The sequence below is a fragment of the Camelina sativa genome, chromosome 4 (assembly GCF_000633955.1).
Source record: "Camelina sativa cultivar DH55 chromosome 4, Cs, whole genome shotgun sequence".
Taxonomy (NCBI): Eukaryota; Viridiplantae; Streptophyta; class Magnoliopsida; order Brassicales; family Brassicaceae; genus Camelina; species Camelina sativa.
The window spans coordinates 13,559,961-13,579,916 of record NC_025688.1 but is presented as its reverse complement, the minus strand read 5'-3'; the positions used below and the strand labels follow the sequence as shown (position 1 = coordinate 13,579,916).

General features: G+C 37.0%; 2 protein-coding genes across 2 annotated transcripts in view; both read right to left on the bottom strand.

Annotated features, from left to right (window-relative positions):
* Nucleotides 8,907–13,297, bottom strand: LOC104780449 (putative receptor-like protein kinase At3g46340). The gene is made up of 13 exons (XM_019244300.1): nt 13,083–13,297; nt 12,367–12,910; nt 11,804–12,279; nt 11,542–11,686; nt 11,362–11,433; nt 11,199–11,270; nt 11,033–11,110; nt 10,771–10,925; nt 10,421–10,662; nt 10,144–10,270; nt 10,015–10,080; nt 9,522–9,711; nt 8,907–9,393 (listed from the first exon to the last, which is right to left on the bottom strand). Exons 1-13 carry the CDS (start codon nt 13,174–13,176, stop codon nt 8,991–8,993), a joined length of 2,664 nt encoding a protein of 887 aa, XP_019099845.1. The 5' UTR covers nt 13,177–13,297; the 3' UTR covers nt 8,907–8,990.
* LOC104783833 (putative receptor-like protein kinase At3g46340) overlaps nt 17,523–19,956 on the bottom strand; it is a 6,821-nt gene continuing 4,387 nt past the window's right edge. The window contains exons 4-12 of the mRNA XM_010508935.1: nt 19,743–19,814; nt 19,583–19,654; nt 19,388–19,465; nt 19,127–19,293; nt 18,796–19,046; nt 18,575–18,701; nt 18,411–18,476; nt 18,125–18,314; nt 17,523–18,036 (exon numbers count right to left, since the gene is read on the bottom strand). Coding sequence (XP_010507237.1) covers nt 17,628–18,036; nt 18,125–18,314; nt 18,411–18,476; nt 18,575–18,701; nt 18,796–19,046; nt 19,127–19,293; nt 19,388–19,465; nt 19,583–19,654; nt 19,743–19,814 — 1,432 coding nt within the window. The 3' untranslated portion in view covers nt 17,523–17,627. The remainder of the gene's footprint in view (nt 18,037–18,124; nt 18,315–18,410; nt 18,477–18,574; nt 18,702–18,795; nt 19,047–19,126; nt 19,294–19,387; nt 19,466–19,582; nt 19,655–19,742; nt 19,815–19,956) is intronic.

The window sequence follows — 19,956 nt, the reverse complement described above, 5'->3', positions numbered from 1 at the left end:
TTGCGTTACCTACAAGGAACGTTGGATTTGGGTTTATTTTATACTAACTATAACAAAGAAGATTTAGTTGGTTTTGCTGATGCAGGTTATCTATCCGATCCACATAATGCAAGGTCTCAAACCGGCTATGTGTTTATGCATGGTGGTACAACAATTTCGTGGCGTTCGATGAAGCGAACCATAACGGCCACATCATCTAATCATGCAGAAATTTTGGCTATGCATGAAGCCAGCTGTGAGTGTGTGTGTGGTTGAGATCAATGACTCAACATATCAGGTCGGATTGTGGCATAGCCGATGACAAGGAAGCGACTATCATATTTGAAGACAATACCGCTTGCATCGCATAGCTCAAGGAAGGGTACATTAAGGGAGATCGGACGAAGCACATATTACCTAAGTTCTTCTTCACACATGAACTACAAAAGGCTGGATGATAACAGGTTTTTCCACCCAGGGTATCAATTCCCTATGCAGTTGTATTACAAAGTGTTATCAATCCAAATTGTTGTTTATGCTAGCAGGAAGGATGCAATCAGAACAATGCAAGTCAAGCCAAGCAAAAATGGGGTTTTGTCTAACAATCCTAAAATAATAAAAGAAAAGAATGTAAACAAAGAACCACACGACCTAAGCACTCGATGCAAGCATTCAAGTACAAGATCGGGTGGGGTGATCGAGTAAGCAAATAAGGTATGAACAACTCGAGGGGTTTCTCGAAGAAGGTGATCGTGTACCTGTTCGGGTAAGGGATCGAGTGATGAATAAAAATGCAAGCAATTAAAATACGAAAGCTTCTAAGGATGGGGTAATCGAATCCTAAGTGTTCCTGACCAATATGGATGTCTTACATGCCTCAAGCAAATATTCCCTAGACAATGAATCTCTAATATCTTGTTAAAACACTCTCGTGATAGAAACAATCAACCTTGATCACTCCCCTACCCAACTCTCGTTGGAGAAACATGACCAAGCAGGCAATAAGAACCAATTCATTATTGTCAATAAACCCCTTACTCATCTAATCTCTTAGGCTAAGTGAGTAAATCTCTAGCATTGGTTGATTCAAGCATTTCATCTATACCTCTCGGTGGTAAAACACCTTAGATCTAATCTCACCCTCTCGGTTTGTTGACAGCATTAAGAACACCAACCTAGAAGGGAATCTATAAAACATATTCAATCAAACTAAGACATCCTAACCGATTAAGAACACAAAATCATCTATCCCATCCCTAGAAACTTTACTACACTACTCGGAAATCATTGCAAGAAACATAAAAGTATATATGAACGAAAATTGCATTGTATTAAAAGATAGAGTATAGGATAAAGAGTACAAAGTAGAGATCTAAGGAAATGACAAAAAGATATATAAAAAAATCCTAACAAAAAAGTGAAAAGTGTTTTGAGTCGCTTAGTTCTCTCACAGAAGCTCTCGCTCAGTTCTCTCAAAGTGAAAAGTGGTTTGAGGGTCTGCGGCGTGCTCGTTTGCAAGGAAGAAGAGGAGGGGTTTATATATGGAAACCCCTTTGACCTAGCTTCCTAGTCCTGCCCGAGGGTCTACTCGATGGGGTGCACGAAGATGAGGTCGGGTTAATCCTCGGGTAGATCTTCGGGTTGTTCTTCCTGCTCTCGGATCCTCCTCGATCGTGTTGGGGTTCGGACTGTTCTTCCTCGATGGCTCCTTCGGGTACACGTTCGGATTTGTCCTTGTTTTCCCCATTTTAGGCTCTAAAGCACCTATTTTCATCCAAAGTATGCAAATGCAAGAATGCAACACCCTAAATGGCCTAAAAGTGAATTCCTACAGTTAATGACCTAAGAATGCTAAGTTAAGGGTATAAACAATGCAGAATATGGACAAAAAAGGAGACTTAAAACACGTAAATTAGAGAGTTATCAGACCCCAAACTTAAATCTTGCTAGTCCTCTAGCAAGGAAGTAAGAGGGTGCCGTTCTAAAATGTGACTCATAACTTTTGGATCTAAGCGAAGGATTCAAGCTATAGTCCTTAAAGATAGTTTAATGGTGCTAAGATCAATCAACATACTTGCAAATATTTTTCTATGCTTATTACCATGCATCGATCTAGTTCAACCTCCAACTAAAAGTAAAGATTTGCAAGTCCAAAGAACATCTCTTTCATATTCAATTAAGTGTTTGGTGAATTCTTGCAAATGGGATGTGAATCAAGCTTAATCGGTTTCAAGGGTAAGGCTTTTTTGGTAAGGTGGTTTTCTCTCAAAAGAAGGAATGCTAGACAGTTGTGAAAACTATCTAAGATTGAGAACAATTTGGGCATACAAAGTTTAACTCTTGATAATCTACCCTTTTCTCATTCATTTTCTCTCCTTTTTTTTATTTAAACCCCCTAGAATTAAATTACCCAGAACCTTAATTTTTTAACTCTTTTTTTTTTTTGTAATCCCTAAGGTCTAAACTTTAAACATCTAGCTCTCTTTTTTTTTTTTTTTTTTTTTTTTTTTTTTCTTTCTTTGCTAAACTCCTAATATATATATTTTTCTTTCTTTCTTTCTAGGAGTCTATAGCAAGATCTTTTTCTCTTTTTTTTTTTGTTTTTTTTTTTTTGCTTTTTACTTAGAGACTTAGGGCTACTTTATTCTAATTTTAGGGACTTCTTTTCTTCTTCTTTCCCTTTTTTATTTTATTTCTAAACCTAACCCAAATAAACATGCTAACCACCTATCTTTCAAAACCGATTCTATTAGCTAGTCCAAATGATTCTAACTCAGCTAAATCAAGAGCCAGTTCTTTGTCGTTCTCAATACTCTCAAGGTTTCACAACCTATAGCACAATGAAAAGGCCTCACTCAACAATTCATAACAAGGTTTGAAAGAATGGTTTGGGTTCAAGGGTAGGGAAAAACAAATCGGGTTAAACGAAAAGATTGGTAAGAATAGAGTGCTAACCCGAGTTTAGAGTTACCATAAGCAAGTATTCAAATTCCATAAGCAAGACAATTTTAAGTTTAAATTAAGTCCAATAATATAGAGATGATTCAATGTTCAAGCAAGTGGAGGAAGCATTCAAAAGACACAAGGTTCTAAACAAAGATTTTTCATTTTTTTTCCAAAGATTGATCTAGCAACAATGAACTGTGATTAAGGGCTATAGCTTCAATCCTAAGGTTTGGCATTAAACAAGGTGGTTTTAATCATTGTCCCCTAAAATGCATATGCAACAATCCTATATGAAGCAAACTAGACTCAATCCTAATATGTAAATGCAACTACATGTACACTCTTTTTTTTTTTAATATTTTAATTTTTCAAAAAAATTTGGGTTTTTTCAATGCACATAGATGCAGACTCAAATGAATAAAACTAGCATGCAAAAATTTTGAAATAAGAAAATAAGAAACTAAAACACAATGTTATATACATTCTAGGACCCTCCCCCAAACTTAAATTACACAGTCTCTGTGTAAATAAAAGTCTGAAAAAGAATCCAAGAATCACACAAAATGAAATAAAACAAAATGCAATGTTATTTAAAAAGGATGGATGAATTTGGTACCTCATGGGTTGCTGAAGAAGGAGGTTGTAGCGGCCTCCATACTCGCCAATGTGTAGCCAGGGTCGTCACCGACTTCAGCAGGTGCCGGTATTTGCTCGTCAGAGATCTCGGTGATATGCACGGACGACTTGCTCGGACCAGCATCCGAGGGGTTGATCGTGGGGGGTATCACGTAGGTCATCAGGTAGGCAAAAACACTGAGGAGAGAAAGGACTTAAAAACGTAAGTTATATTTACAATTCTGTCGTTGGGATTTCCTCCCAAGTGAGCTTGTTTATAGTCGCTAAGCTTGACTTTCAATTCATCTCAGACTGGCGCGGGATCGACGAGATGCAGAGACGACACCGCCTCTGTGCTCTCATTTGCCATATATTTCTTCACTATCTGGCCGTTCACAGTAAACTTAGTCTCATCCTTCCCGAGCAAAGTCACTGCTCCATAGGGCAGGACCTCTTTAACTTTGGAGGGTCCTGACCATCTTGATTTGAGCTTCCCTGGGAATAGCCGGAGCTTCGAGTTAAATAAAAGGACTTTATCTCCAACTTTCAAATCCTTGTGTTGGATCTTCTTGTCATGAAAGGCTTTGGTTCTTTCCTTGTAGATCCTTGAATTATCATAGGCCTCCAACCGTATCTCATCAAGTTCGTGGAGATCCATTGCTCTATTTTCTTGAGAACTATTTATGTCCAAATTCAGTAGCTTGGTCGCCCACATTGCTTTATATTCTACCTCGACCGGAAAGTGACAGTTTTTTCCATAAAGAAGCTGGAAAGGTGTCCGCCCAATCGGTGTTTTGTAAGTTGTCTTGTAAGCCCATAAGGCATCATCTAGCTTAAATGCCCAATCCTTTTTTGTGATTCCCAGGATTCTGGCTAATATTGCTTTGATCTGTTTATTACTTACTTCCACTTGTCTGCTGGTCTGCGGGTGGTAAGTTGTTGCGACCATATGCTTGACTCCATGCTTTCTCAACAAGCCATCGAAAACTCTATTAATGAAGTGGGTTCCTCCATCGCTGATTACTACTCTTGGGATTCCAAATCTTGGGAAAATGATGTTCTTGAACATCTTCAAAACGACCTCGTGGTCATTTGTAGGACTGGCGATTGCTTCGACCCATTTTGAGACATAGTCGACTGCTACCAGGATGTACATATTTCCAATTGAGGGGGGGGGGGTTGAAAGGTCCCATGAAATCTATTCCCCAAACATCGAAAACTTCGACTTCCAAAATCGGCTGTTGAGGCATCTCATTCCTCCTACCGATGTTACCCATTTTCTGGCATGGATCACACTTGGTTATGAAGAGCCGTGTGTCCCTGAACATGGTTGGCCACCAGAGACCAGCTTGAAGTATATTTTGGACGGTTTTGAAATTAGCGAAATGACCTCCATAGTCGGACCCATGACAATGCTCTAGTACCCCTCGGACTTCTTCCTCTGCGATACATCGTCTGAACAGGCTATCTGTCCCTTTTTTGTACAAGTAAGGCTCATCCCAGTAATAGTTGTTGATGTCCCTGAAGAATTTCTTCTTTTTGTGAGCATCATAATCCTTAGGAATTTCCCCACAAACCATGTAGTTCACGAAGTCAGAGTACTAAGGTAGCCTAGCTGACTCGATTGCCATGAATTCGACCAACCTTGTTGACTCAGGGATCGAGTGAGCTATCGTGTGCCCGATTGTGTGGCTCATTTCTTCCAAGAAGTCGATGTGCATTAGCATCTCCTCGGGCATCGAGTCATCTATTGGAAGTGGATCCTCAATTCTCATTCTAGACAAATGGTCTGCCACTCCGTTCTCGATTCCTTTCTTATCCAGAATTTCTATGTCGAATTCCTGCAGAAGAAGTATCCATCTGAGGAGCCTAGGTTTGGTGTCCTTTTCCGAGTAAATGTACCTTAAGGCAGCGTGATCTATGTAAACAACCACTTTCGATCCGATCAAGTAACTCCAGAATTTCTCAAACGCAAAAACTACAGTGAGGAGCTCCTTTTCAGTTGTTGCATACTTTGTCTGGGCATCGTCCATGGTTCTGCTGGCATAGTAGATCACATGGAGCTTTTAATCTATCCTTTGGCCAAGTACCGCCCCTACTGCGTAATCTGATGTGTCACACATTATCTCGAAAGGATAATCCCAATTAGGAGCTTGAACTATTGGTGCACTCATCAAAGCTTCCTTTATCTTATTGAAGGCATCTAAACTATCCTTATCGACGATAAATTCTGCTTCCTTACAGAGGAGTCGCGTTAACGGCCTGGCGATCTTAGAGAAATCTTTAATAAATCTCCTGTAGAAACCTGCGTGACCTAGGAAACTTCTGACGTCTTTCACCGATTTAGTTGGTTGTAGTTGAACCATCACTTCTATCTTGGCCTTGTCAACTTCTATCCCCTTTTCTGAGATCTTGTGTCCTAAGACTATCCCCTCCTGGACCATAAAGTGGCACTTTTCCCAGTTTAACACCAGGTTGGTTTCTTCACACCTTCTGAGCACCTTGCAGAGGTTTGAAAGACAGGAGGAGAAGGAGGCTCCGTATACTGAAAAGTCATCCATGAAACCCTCCACCATTTCTTCTATTAAATCTGAGAAAATGGACGTCATGCATCTTTGGAAAGTCGCGGGAGCGTTGAACAAACCGAAAGGCATCCTTTTATAGGCAAAAGTACCATAATGGCAAGTGAAAGTCGTTTTCTCTTGGTCGGCAGGGTGAATAGGTATTTGGAAAAATCCACTATACCCATCAAGGATAAGTGGAAGTAGAAGTAAAGTTCATCCTTAGGGAACTCAAGATCCTTGGTAAAAGTCAACGGTGCACTAGTATTGGCAGGTACTGCGGCCGTCATGAGCACATCTTGCAGAGCAAGAAAACCATTAATGGTGTTGTTCACTTTGGAGTGGTGGAGATTTGCTTCCATTCCGACTCAAAGTATGGAACCCATTTTCGATCATAGAAATCATCTGGGTACCTGCGCTAACCACAATCTTGTATCATTAGCCATAGACAAGGGAATAAGTAAAAAGTGTAAAAATAAATTTAAAGTTTGTAAATGCAGATGAGGTGCAAAAATAAAGTGCAGAAAGTAAATAACACAAGATCTTTGTTAACGAGGTTCGGTTTTTCCTACTCCCCGGGACTACGTCCAGATTTCGATTCCACTAAAATAAGAAAGCAAATACAACCTATTCGCAAACGCGTAAATCAAGCACAACCCTCTTAGTTCACCGCTTTGTTCTATAACATGAAATTTTAATGATAAATCTCTACCCTTAACTAAACTCACACCGAGCCTAGATTCAAAACAAGATAATCTAACCTTGGGCTAAACTCCCCCTGAGCCTAGACTTCAGATCTTCAACTCTCTTGAGCAACCTTCACACACACGTCACACCGACGAACAAAGAAACTTGAACAATACAAGCACAAAACCGCGAAACTAAGCCGCACACAAAAAAAAAAGCTCTCTAGGGTTCTAACATTTATGCCTCAGCTCTCTTGCCTCTCTAGGACGTGCCCAACACCTCCTTATATACCCATCAGGATTTCCTAATCACAATAGGAGAAGATTTCCAAATTCCATAAGAAAAGATTTTTTCCTTTTTGCTATTTTCCTTTTCCTTGTAAAACTCCAATTTAATCAACCAAAGAAATAGTAGTTTTTCTCTTCAATTCATCCTCAACCGTCCTTCAATATTGCCTTTTCAGATCTTCTAGAAACTTCTCACTCACATAAAACAACATCAATCTTGTATCATTTCTTGTATCACACAAACACTATTTCAGACAAACCAATACATCTTCAAAGTTGATTTACCTTATAACTTTTGTTGATTCACTTAGGTATGATCTTAGTATCGACTTCAAAGAACCTGATTATGTGATGTAAGTATTATTTGGTAGAGACCTTAGTTCCAATACCGATATGACAAGTGTTGATGTGCCTGCCTTTATAAGACAAACATCCAAAAAGTTTGACTTTGGGATGTGAATGATCTCCTCCCATGTATCACCATTTACATGCTTTTCCAAATCTATTGTTACCCAAAAGTTAGGGCCTATGTACAAATCAAATCTAGGCGAAATGTTAAGACCATCATAATTTCCGTAGTTACTTGTAGCCCTGATCAAATAATTTGTTCCCTTATGAACGCTAAGATTGTAACAGTTTCTTACTCCATCTGGAAAGTGCCTCAACGTTATTTGTGATCTTGGATACTTCGACTCAAGACTTGCATCAATTTTACCAATCTTTCCAGTTTGGATGAAGCTTGAATCTGATGAGAACTGTAATCCAGTTTCCAGCTCAGTATAAGGAGATTGCTCATTAGGGGATAAGTCGCAATCCAAACTGATGAATCCTGTTGAAAAACATAGAAGAGGTTAATGTAAGTAGTTCAAACTCATTGAACATAGTCGAGCTATCAGATTCTATGCTTAGCAATTTTACAAGCATACGGGCCCATACATATTTCACTTGTTTAAAAAGGTATACAAAAATACTAAACGTTTGAGTTACAATGTGGTTACCTGCTTGAGCTTGAACAAGGTGAATAATAGAAGAAGCTACTATTAGTGCCACCAACAAAAACCTATGGGAACTCTCCATATTCTCGTGAATTCCCAAGCAAAATCTGAACACTATCTAAGCACTGTGCGGACAAGACTCATTTGGACATTTTTAAGTGGACGAGCTAGCTAATTACAAAGTCATGCCTCAGCTTTTATTAGAAAAAANAAAAAAAAAAAAAAAAAAAAAAAAAAAAAAAAAAAAGTCAAGCCTCATGGTAACGTGTAAAACAGGTCACACCTCTGAGATTGTGAAATAATGGCTTAGTTTGTTCTACAGAAGAAATTCAATTAACAGATGAATAATAAAGTTTGCTAATTGCTAGTGGGCACCATTTTTTCTTTTTGAATTTTAGTGGCCACCATATTTTTTTTCCAACTTGACTTGTGTATTTCAAATAACTTATTAACACAGAAACGCTTATGATCCGTTCATGTGTACAAGAGATTCAAAGCTACTAGTACCAAAGCATAAAACTCTTACTTGCATTAAAACTTGAAATCATTGTGAGGGTTTCTGAGCTCAACGAGTTGTAGTCATTATGATACGTGGCAATACTTTTCTTTTATGGTGTTTAAGGGAATCATTTATTTTCCCTCTTGCTTCATCATACACAAAAACATCCATACAATTTGTTTTTGTAGCCTTAATTATTGGCTCTGTTTTCATTATGATATAGTCAATGAAAGTGGAAGGTATACTATACAAAAAAAAAAAAAATCAAATACAAGATCAAAGGAGTGGTACATTCTTGGTTAGTAATGAACTTATGATGTCTAAAAAAAAAAAAAAAAACTAATCACTCCAGACCAAAGAACAATACCACAAGCACAAATATATCAATACAAGCAAATGAAGCAAGGTGTCTATGCAAATACTACCTTGCACTAGGGACCACCTTGGTATCAAAGCTTGAGCTCAGTTCCAGAGAACTATTAGAATCCATTTTGTCAATACATTTCATCGAGTTTTCAGTTATAGACTCTTTTAATTCAGTTATAACCTGTGACATGTTTGGTCGTTTCTCTGATGAAGGGTTTGCGCATATCATAGCCAATTGAAGGGCTCTCGAAACAGAACGGGAGTTGTATTCACCATGAAGGTTAGGATCAACAATCCTAGAGATATCTCCTTCCTTAAGCACAAATGCCACCCATTCTGTAATGTGAGCCTTTTCGCGGGCATGGTCAATCACAGGTTGGTTTGTGATTATCTCTAGTAATAAAATCCCAAAACTATATACATCGCTTGTCTCAGACAACCGACATGTGCTATAGTATCTGGAAAAACAAGGAGATGATAATATTTATATGTATCCATATATAATAATACAAACGATGAAGATGAATGCAGGCATCTACATTACAACATGCTATAAATATCATAGGAGTGAATTAATAGTACTTACTCGGGGTCAAGATATCCAAGAGTACCAGCAACAACGGTTGAAGCCTGTGATTCTTCTCCGAGTAGGAACGATCTTGAAAGCCCAAAATCCGCAATTTTGGCCATGAACTGATCGTCTAATAGTATATTGGTACTTTTGACATCTCTATGCACTATCAATGGTCGGCATCCATAATGCAAGTATTCCAATCCTATATATGCAACAGACTCATTCATGTAAGTTGATGATGTCAGATATTCCAGTGAGTTAAAATTGGTGGGAAATAATTCATCATCGTTATAAGTTTATATTATGAAGTTATGGATATGATTACTTTATCGAAAAAGTTTATATGGATGAACGATTTAGTTATATTATGATGGTATATACATATATATATATATGTACATGTCGATAAGATTGAATGCTTAATATCCACTACTGGCCAGAGTAACCCAGTGGATATGAATGAGTAAATGACAAGTCACTCGATCTGTTTTCAGTTAGTACAAACCTAGCGCAGCATCAACAGCTATCCGTAGTCTAGTGCTCCATTTCAAAACAGATTGACCATGCTTTCCTGTATAAGGTTATCAAAATTAGCCATCAAATGAGTTATACATTATATATATATATCTTTCACCTGACAAATGATCTTTTAGGTCTCCATTGGACATGCATTCGTAGATGAGCGCCAAATGATCTCCTTCATCGCAATACCCAACAAGGCTCACCAGATTTACGTGGTGAACTCTTAGAAGAAGTTCGACCTACAGACCAACAATGACTAAATACATTGGTTTAAAAAGATGCTAAATAACTATATATGTTAAAAGAGGAGAAGACTTTAGGCTTGGAAGATTTGAATTAGACACTCATTGTACTTCTTTCTTTTGCGATTTTAAAAGAAGATCAATGGCATATTGTAGCTCTGCCTTGAAGTGTTTATAACCCTGTGATGATGATTGTGAGAGAAATTTAACAGCTACTTGCTCTGAACCATTCAAATAACCATGATACATGATTCCAAACCCTTCTTCACCCAAAGTTTTTTGGAAGTTTTTCGTCATTTCCACAACTTCTGAATAAGTAAACCTTCTCCTTTGTGTCTCAATCGATTGTCCGGATATACTAGTTGATTTAACACGCATTGGTGGCAAACCTGTCGAATGGGATAGAGATATGTCGATACAAATTTAGTAGAACAACAATATTAATGGCACCTTATATTTTATAGGTTGTTGATTAATTGATGAGTGTCTTCAAATACCTAGACTTGACCGCTTTTTCTTTATGTACATAAAAAAGAGAATCAGTACCACTGCAACGACCAGAAGCGCAGAAGAAGCTAATGCAACAATCATCACTGGGAATTTCTTGTCTGGGACACATGAACTGGATAAACACATACCATTACCATCAACACTACAAAACAACAGAACATAACGAAATTTTAGTATTCTAAATGCACAAGCCTTGTGCCACAAGGGAGATCTTAAATGAAATTTTGTTTGTATGGATTTACTTCTTACAATAACTGTAGTCCTGTATTGCTTCTATCACGTAGAGGATTTGGAATTGAACCATCCAGTTTGTTGTTTCTCAAGTCTCTGTTTGAAACAGGGGAAATCTTTGTAATTAGGTGAACATGATCTATGTGAAAACCCACAAAAATATGTCGGGGTATCTGGAACTTACATGACCAACAACGATTTCATGTTAGCTAAAAATTCAGGCACCTTTCCTGTCAAATTGTTATTTGACAAGTCCCTGAAGTTTGTAAGAAATCAATTTAAAAAGCCACCAACATGTATAATTAATTATATTTTTCCTTCTTTCGATTAATAATGATCATACTTACAGATTTTGGAGATTGGTAAGATTTTGAATTCCAGGTGCTATGCTTCCTGTTAACCCACTTGAAGACAAGTTTCTGTTTTAACAAAAGAAGAAGAAAAATAAACAAGTATAATGCAGTTAATTAGACAATGTTTTCTAATTAATAAGTCTAAAGGGGCGAGTTATGTTATAGAGGTCTCACAAGGAAGTGATTCTAGGTGGGGTAGACACGTTCGTGTCGGTGCAACCTAGACCGTCCCACAAAAATTGTCGAGGGACGCATGGATCTCCTTGCCACGAGATTCTACTCAATCCGTAGGTGGCTTTGATGTTTTTCATAGCAATCACTGTCATAAAAGTTTTCCGACGAGTTGGATTAAGCATATACTGTAAGATGTTCTAGATATTTCATTAATAACCACCACATCCCATAAATTACTTAAAAGTATCACTCAAATACGTACCGTCATCTTCGTTTGTTTCAGACTCTGTAAAATTGATTGCTGCGAAAAATTCGATGGCGCTAAGTAGAGGTGGGAGAGTTGAGGTCTGAGTTCTTTTAATCTCTAATAAGCATTTCCCTACTTCACAAGAAGATGGCGTATATGTGAAAACAGTGTAGTCCTTAAGATACATAGGGCTCAAAGGTCGAAAAATAGTCTTTCTGTTCCAAAAAATCGTGAACGCTCTAATCTGGTTGGCCTGTAAGGCTTGGACCTCAGCGAAGTGGAAGTACATGTAAAGTTTATCGTTCGGGAACTCAAGATTCTTGGTGAAACTAAAAGGGGCATTAGCATTTGCAGGTATTGCCGCGGTCATGAGAACATCTTTGGGAACAGAATATCTATTGGAGATGTTGACTTCAAGAACAGTGGAAATCTGCGTCCATTGGGGCTCAAAATGTGTATCCCATATTCGATCGAAGATATCATTTGGGTACCTACGCTATGCACAATGTTTTGTTAATAACCTTGAAAAAACTTGATCACTAAAAAATAACTTAATACCAATGTAAAGATTGACTTACCGTATGACTTTTGTTGATTCGGTTAGGTCGAACCTCAGTATCGACTTCAAGGAACTTGATTCAGTGGTGTAAGTGTTATCTGGTAGAGGCCTTAGTTCCAAGGAAGATATGATTGGCGTTGAAGTACCTGTTTTAAGAAGACACACATCCAAAGAGTTTGACTTTGGGAAGTGAATGATCTCCTCCCATTTATCACTGTTTACACGCTTGGCCAAATCTATTGTTACCCAGTAATTAGGGCCTATGTACAAATCAAATCTAGGAGGAATGTTAAGACCATCGTAGTTCCCATAGTTACTTGTAACTCTGATCAAATAATTTGTTCCCTGATGCACGCTAAGACTGTAACAGTTTCGTATTCCGTCTGGAAAGTATCTTAACGTTGTCTTTGACTTTGGGTACCCCGATTCAAGCTTTGGATCAATTCTATCAATTTTTCCACTCTGGATGAAGCTCGAGTCTGATGAGAACTTTAATCCAGTCACAGGCTCGGTATAAGGAGAGTGTTCATTAGGGGACAACCCGCAGTCTAAGCTGATGAACCCTGTAAAAAACATATAGAAGAGATTCTCTGCTTAGACAACCATTACCAATTATTTTAGATAGACCCTTCTGCATCTCAATTATTTTCCAGCTCCATAAACATATTTTTTTAGACGGTATATGAAAATTATATACTCTATTACTCTAAACATTAATAAAGCTAGTGTGGGTACCTTTTTGAGCTTGAACACGGTTAGCTTGAACACGGTGAATATTAGAGGAAACTAATATCAGTGCCACCAACAAAAACATATATGGACTCTCCATATTCTCTTAAATTTCCAAGCAAACTATGAACCCTAGCTTATAAGCAATGTCCTCACAAAGCTCATTTGCACCTTTCAAGCGAAAGAGCTTACCAAGCCACGATTCGGCATTTACATAGGAAAAAAAAAGTCAAGCGAAAGAGGCAAGGGCTTACCAAGCCACGACTCGGCATCTAAAAACTTAATTAACAGAGGAACAAGTATGTTTGCTAGTGCTTAGTGGGCAGCATTTTATATTCAACTTGTCCTGTTTATTTTTTAAAAGAACTTATCAACTATGACAGGAGAATTTTTTTTTTAAATGAAAGTGGCATTTATATTGTGTTTTTCAACATTGCATGTAGATTTGCAATATTTTTTTTTTATCAACAAAATTAATTGATTAGCTCAAATGAACTAATTAGGGAAATATTGTTTACATATATGACATAATGCGGTTCTTACAAATTTATCTTGCCAATTATCTGTTTTTATATTAACACTACAGGAAATAAAAGAAAAAGAAGTTAAAAATTCTTTCCTATTTATCTAGATTTCTTCTAGGTAAGCAGAAAAAATTGGTCACTTGGTTGGAGAATATATCATCTTTACCAAATTTGAACAATCAGTAAGAAAACCTATATCACAGTTATTAGTAGGCCTGGGAATTAGAACCGAATCGATTTGTCCGAACCAAATCAAACTGAGATTTGGGCAAATCGGTTCAGTTTAAATTAATTGACATAACCGACCGGAATGATTTTAATTTTGGTCAGTTAACCGAAATTTTCGGTTCGGTTCGCTGGAACCGAACGGTTAACCAAATTAATAAAAATTGTAACCTAATATTGTCTCCAGCCGTCGTTCTTCCCTTCTTCTTCCTAACTTTATCGATTCTTCTTTTTCTTCTGGGCGAACAAATAATTCTTATTTTTCTTGTTCTTTCCTTCTCCTTCTATTTCAATTCATCACCATTATCTTCTCCTCTGTTCGATTCATCATCATCTTCTTCTAATCTTCTTCAATCCATCACCGTTATCTTCTCTTTCTTCGATTTATCACCATAATCATCTTCTTCTTCTTTTCCATTTATCATCTTTATAATCATCATTTTCGCCTTTTAGATCAATGCTACGACATCCACCATTCAGAACTGGCCGTTGGGATGTCGATCCATCACTTTTCAGTCGAAAAAAAAGTTTTTTTTTAACAACTCAATTGTGAACCGAACCTCGAATCGAAATAACCGATTCCAAACTGAACCAAACCGAAATCTTACTCGGTTCAATTCGGAACATTTTTCAATTTCCAAAATAACCGAAAAACTGAAAAACCGAAACCGAAAACCCCGAAGAAACCGAAGTCGCAGGCCTAGTTATTAGCACCATTCATACACTACATAGGCCATACTAAAGCTTTCACTTCAAAATGAAGAGCAAAAAGACTTCGGCAGAGATTAGCAGCTTCCATGGTTGGCACCATATCAATAGATAACGAGCATACCCATCATGAACCTGAAAACTTATCACTTTCTTTCCAAGAGCCATCCATATAACATCTGTAACCTAAGAAATTAATGTTAAGAAGGGCATCATGTCCCTGAATTCAAGAAAATAAGGTTATGGACTTGAGCTCTAGCCATAACTTTAAATTTAGTGTAACATAACTTTAATATAAATTTAAAGTTGATTACCTAATAACTTTTGTTGATTCACTTAGGTATGATCTTAGTATCGACTTCAAAGAACCTGATTCTGTGATGTAAGTATTATTTGGTAGAGACCTTAGTTCCAATACCGATATGACAGGCGTTAATGCGCCTGTCTTTATAAGACAAACATCCAAATAGTTTCACTTTGGGATGTGAATGATCTCCTCCCATGTATCATCATTTACATGCTTCTCCAAATCTATTGTTACCCAAAAGTTAGGGCCTATGTACAAATCAAATCTAGGCGAAATGTTAAGACCATCATAATTTCCGTAGTTACTTGTAGCCCTGATCAAATAATTGGTTCCCTGATGAACGCTAAGATTGTAACAGTTTCGTACTCCATCAGAGAAGTACCTCAACATTATTTGTGATCTTGGGTACTTCGACTCAAGACTTGCATCAATTTTACCGATTTTTCTAACTTGGATGAAGCTTGAATCTGATGAGAACTGTAATCTAGTTTCCAGCTCAATATAAGGAGATTGCTCATTAGGGGATAATCCGCAATCCAAACTGATAAACCATGTTTTACAAGCATTGCCAATTAATAAGATAGACATTTCACTCGTTTCCAAATGTATACAAAAATACTAAACGTTTGAGTTGAAATGTGGTTACCTGCTTGAGCTTGAACAAGATCAATAATAGAAGAAGCTACTATTAGTGCCACCAACAAAAACCCATGGGAATTCTCCATATTCTCTTGAATTCCCAAACAAAATCTGAAAACTAGCTAACATAAGACCTTATAATACTCATTTGGACATTTTAAGTGGCAGAGCGTACCAAGCCAGGTCTCAACTTTTAATTAGAAAAAAGGGGAAAAAAAATACTCAGATAAACTCCAAAATTTGGTTTATTCTTGATATCTAAAAATTTTCTAAAAATTGCTCATATGTTTAGTGCTTTAGTGTAATTACAGTTTACCCCTTGGGTTAATTTTTTTGATTTTGATTAAAAAAATAAAAAAATACACATAAACAAATTAAAATACACATCATCTTCCATAATCCATGTCAGTAGACAGTTTTTTTTCCATAATCCAGAGTGTTTATATCAAAAGAGTGGGAAACTGAAAGGGTTACTGTTCACAACCCGGAAAAAAACTCTCTCTTTCTCTCGTCGTCGAACCCTAATTCCGCTGGAGATACTCTATCTTTCTCTACTCTCTGGCCGTCATCTCTCGCTGTCCTCGCTCGATATCCTCTCTCGCTCTCTCTCTCTCTCTTCGTCATCGATGTCTTGTTCGTTTTCGTCTAAGCCACCCTCGTTTTCGAGTTCCGGTATGTGACGGCTGAGTTATAGTATTTACGGGAAAACGAAAGGTCTTATCGATTCATATGACGGCTGAGTTATAATGCTTTGTGGCTGATGATGACATGGAATGCTAACATGGATGATGCGTCTGATGTGACAAGTCAGCCACCAAACGAACATGTAAATCAGCCTAATTAAATCAGCCATCAAACAAATTATAACTCAGCCGCAACATAAATACTATTACAGTAATTAGAAAGCAAAAAAAATACTATTACAGTAATTAAAAAGCAAAGAAATGGCTGCCAAATTCAGCCGCTTAATGTCATAACTCAACCGTATCGTTTAATAAGTCAGCTGTAACTGAATGATATTCTAGTAATTAATCTTTTGCTACTAGGTCAGCCGTAAAATGGCTGAGTTGTCCGATAAGTCAGCTTATTACGGCTGAGTTATAGTGCTTAACCATAACTCAGCCATAACTATATTTCATAAGTCAGTCGTTGTTCATAACTCAGCCAGCCGAAAAATGTTATTTCAGCCGTGTCATAGTGATAACTCAGCCAAAATTTTGACAACTCAACTATCGGGTGAAAATTTAGCCATAAGGACGGCTGAGTTATGCTTTAAGTCAGTCGTAACGCTTGGCTGAGTTATGCTCTAAGTCAGCCGTCCGCTCTTACTCAAATGTTTTTTCCATAAATCAGCTGTGACATACTGTAACTCAGTCGTCATTAACTCTATAACGCGATACGGCTGAGTTATTTAATACACGTCAGCGATTTCTGACATGGCGTCTGACGTGGCAATGATATTTTTGTAATTATGTTTTTTCCTGTGACATAAAACAAGGACACGCTGAGTATTTTGAAAATACCCGAAATATCCTAATAATAAAATATATATATATATATATATATCTGTTCTGATAATATTATCTAATTTGAAGTAAATCTCCCAAAAGAAAAAAGTCAAGCCTCATGGTAACGTGTAAAACAGGTCACACCTCTGAGATTGTGAACTAATGGCTTAATTGTTCTACAAAGGAAATTCAATTAACATATGAATAATTACGTTTGCTAATTTTTTTTATCCAACTTTTTTTGTTTACTTCAAATAACTTTTTAGCACAGAAACACTTATGATCAGGACATGTTTAGAATCAAACTAGAGATTCAAAGCTACTGGTTCATTGGTATAAACTGATACGTGTAGTTATGGTTGGATGTTTTGGTTTTATTGGTTTAATTGTTTTGGTTTTGGTTTTTGTTTAAGCCAAAGCTTTGCTTTTTGTTATAAAGAAGTAGCCTACACGGCTACACATGTGGAAGGTATTATGCAAATTGCGAACAATAAATTCAGATTTATGAGATCGAAAGAATTATATATTTGTCGTCCTCTCATTTTTTTAATCACAAAATGAAGCACTTCTTGGACAAAAAAAAAAACCATACCAAAAGCACAAGTACATCACTGACACAAACAAGGCTTCTTTGCAAATACTACCTTGCACTAGGCACAGCTTTTGTGTCAAAGCTCATGCTCATTTCGAATGAACCATGAGATTCTGTGTCTTGATTCTTACCTTTCATCGAGTTTTCAGAAGAAAGACACTCTTTTAGTTCGATAACAACTTGGGACATGGTGGGTCGTTTCTCTGAAGAAGGGTTTGTACACAACATAGCCAATTCAACAGCTCTCCAAACAGAACGAGAGTTGTAATCACCGTGAAGTTTAGGATCCATGATTCTAGCTATATCTCCTCTATTAAGCATAAACGCCGTCCATTCTGTTATGTGGGGCTTTTCACGGCTTTGATCAATGACACGTTGATTTGTGATGATCTCCAATAATACAATCCCAAAACTATAGACATCACTCATTTCTGCCAACCGACCTGTTCTGTAATATCTAGCATGGCAAAAAACATGAATTAGATACATTGAAGATGTATGTGACAACAAATCTCATGATCCGAAGTTGGACTAATAATACTTACTCAGGGTCAAGATATCCAGGAGTACCAGCAACAACCGTCGAAACATGGGATTCATCTCCAAGTTGAAAAGATCTTGAAAGGCCAAAATCTGCAATTTTGGCTGAGAACTGCTCGCCCAGCAATATGTTCGTACTTTTGACATCTCTGTGCACCATTGATGGTTGGCATCCAATATGTAAGTATTCCAATCCTGTAAATATTTTTAAAATACATTCGTTACGTATCAGGAAATGTGTTTCGTAATGAGAAAAACAAGTGACTGGCATGACTCAAAGATTTTACGAACCTAGTGCAGCGTCGGCAGCTATTCGTAATCGAGTACTCCAATTCAAAACAGAGCCACCTCGTTTTCCTATATTTCAAATCCTTTAAATTAGTCATCATATGATTTTTTTAATATATATATATGTTTATAATTAATTGAAATGTTGATGTTATGATATGTTCCACCTGACAAATGTTCTTTTAAGTCTCCACTGGGCATGTATTCATAGATGAGAGCCAAGTGATCTCGTTCATCACAATACCCAACAAGGTTTACCAAATTTATGTGGTGAACCCTCAGAAGAAGTTCAACCTGCATAGTAATTAGAATGTAACATGTTAGTTTCTAAAAATATATCACATTTCTTTGTTTTATGGTTTTTTCAGAAGATTTAATCATTTCATACCTCTGCTTTGAAGTGTTTATAGCCTTGTGATGATGATTCAGAAAGTACTTTAACAGCTACTTGCTGAGAACCGTTCAGATAACCATGATAAACGACACCAAACCCTCCTTCACCTAGAGCTCTTTCCAAGTTGTTTGTCATTTGCATTACCTCTGCATAACTGAACCTTCTCTTTTTCGTCTCGATCGATGTCTCAGACGTATTTGTGGACGTAAAATTCGCCCCTGGAGTAACTACTGACCGGGGTATTGCTGTAGAGAGCAAAGGTTAACAAAATAATGATACCTGTTAAAGTTAGTTGATTCAGACATGAGTTTATATCTTTCGGTACCTTCCACATGATCTGATGTCTTTTTCTTTCTGAACACAAAAATGAAAACCAGTACCATTACTATGACCACAACCACCACTGAAGCAACTAGTGCAACAATCAACACCGGAAATTTCTTCTTTGAGACACATGAACCAGGTAGACATGCTATAGCATGTCCATCAACACTACAAAAACGGATAAGATTGTATAGGTTTTCTGAATGCACAAGGCAAGGGAATTTTGAATGAATTGTGTAGGTGGGTAGAGTTCTTTTCTTACGATAACTTCAGTCCTTCCTTTTCTCTATCGCGGAGAGCTTGTGGAATTGAATCATTTAGATGGTTCTTGCTCAAATTTCTATAGAAAAAAAAACGTAGAAATGCTCATACATGAATTACCGCGGCCAGAAAATTCCTTAAAAAAAAAAAATATTCGAAGGATTACCACGGCAAAAAAAAAAGTGAAGAAACTTACATGATCATCAAGGATTTCATGTTAGCTAGAAATTCGGGGATTACACCAGTCAAACTATTATTTGACAAGTCCCTGAAATTTGGAAAATAACAAAATTCATTGAAATTGTTAAGTAAGAGATTTTAGCCTTGGAGGCAAAAATGATCATACGTATACTTACAACTTTTCTAGATGGGTAAGATTTTGAATTCCAGCGTCTATAGTTCCCGCCAATCCATTTGAAGACAAGTTTCTGTTTTAAATGTCAGAGATACAAAATTAAAACAAGTGAAGTACATATGCATTTTGAAAAAAGTATTTTGTAAAAAATGAAAAGCTGGTGTCTTATAATATATATTAAAAAAAAAAAAAAAAAAAAAAAAAAAAAAAAAAAA

Bases quoted from the DNA above. Each gene is read 5' to 3' on its own strand.
- LOC104780449 (XM_019244300.1), bottom strand. From the start codon at position 13,176: ATGGAGAGTCCATATATGTTTTTGTTGGTGGCACTGATATTAGTTTCC. The intron at 12,911-13,082 runs GTACCCACACTA...TGTTTTTTACAG, and splicing joins CCGTGTTCAAGCTCAAAAAG to GGTTCATCAGCTTAGACTGC. The intron at 9,394-9,521 runs GTAAGTACTATT...TTGTTTTTCCAG, and splicing joins CTTGGATATCTTGACCCCGA to ATACTATAGCACATGTCGGT.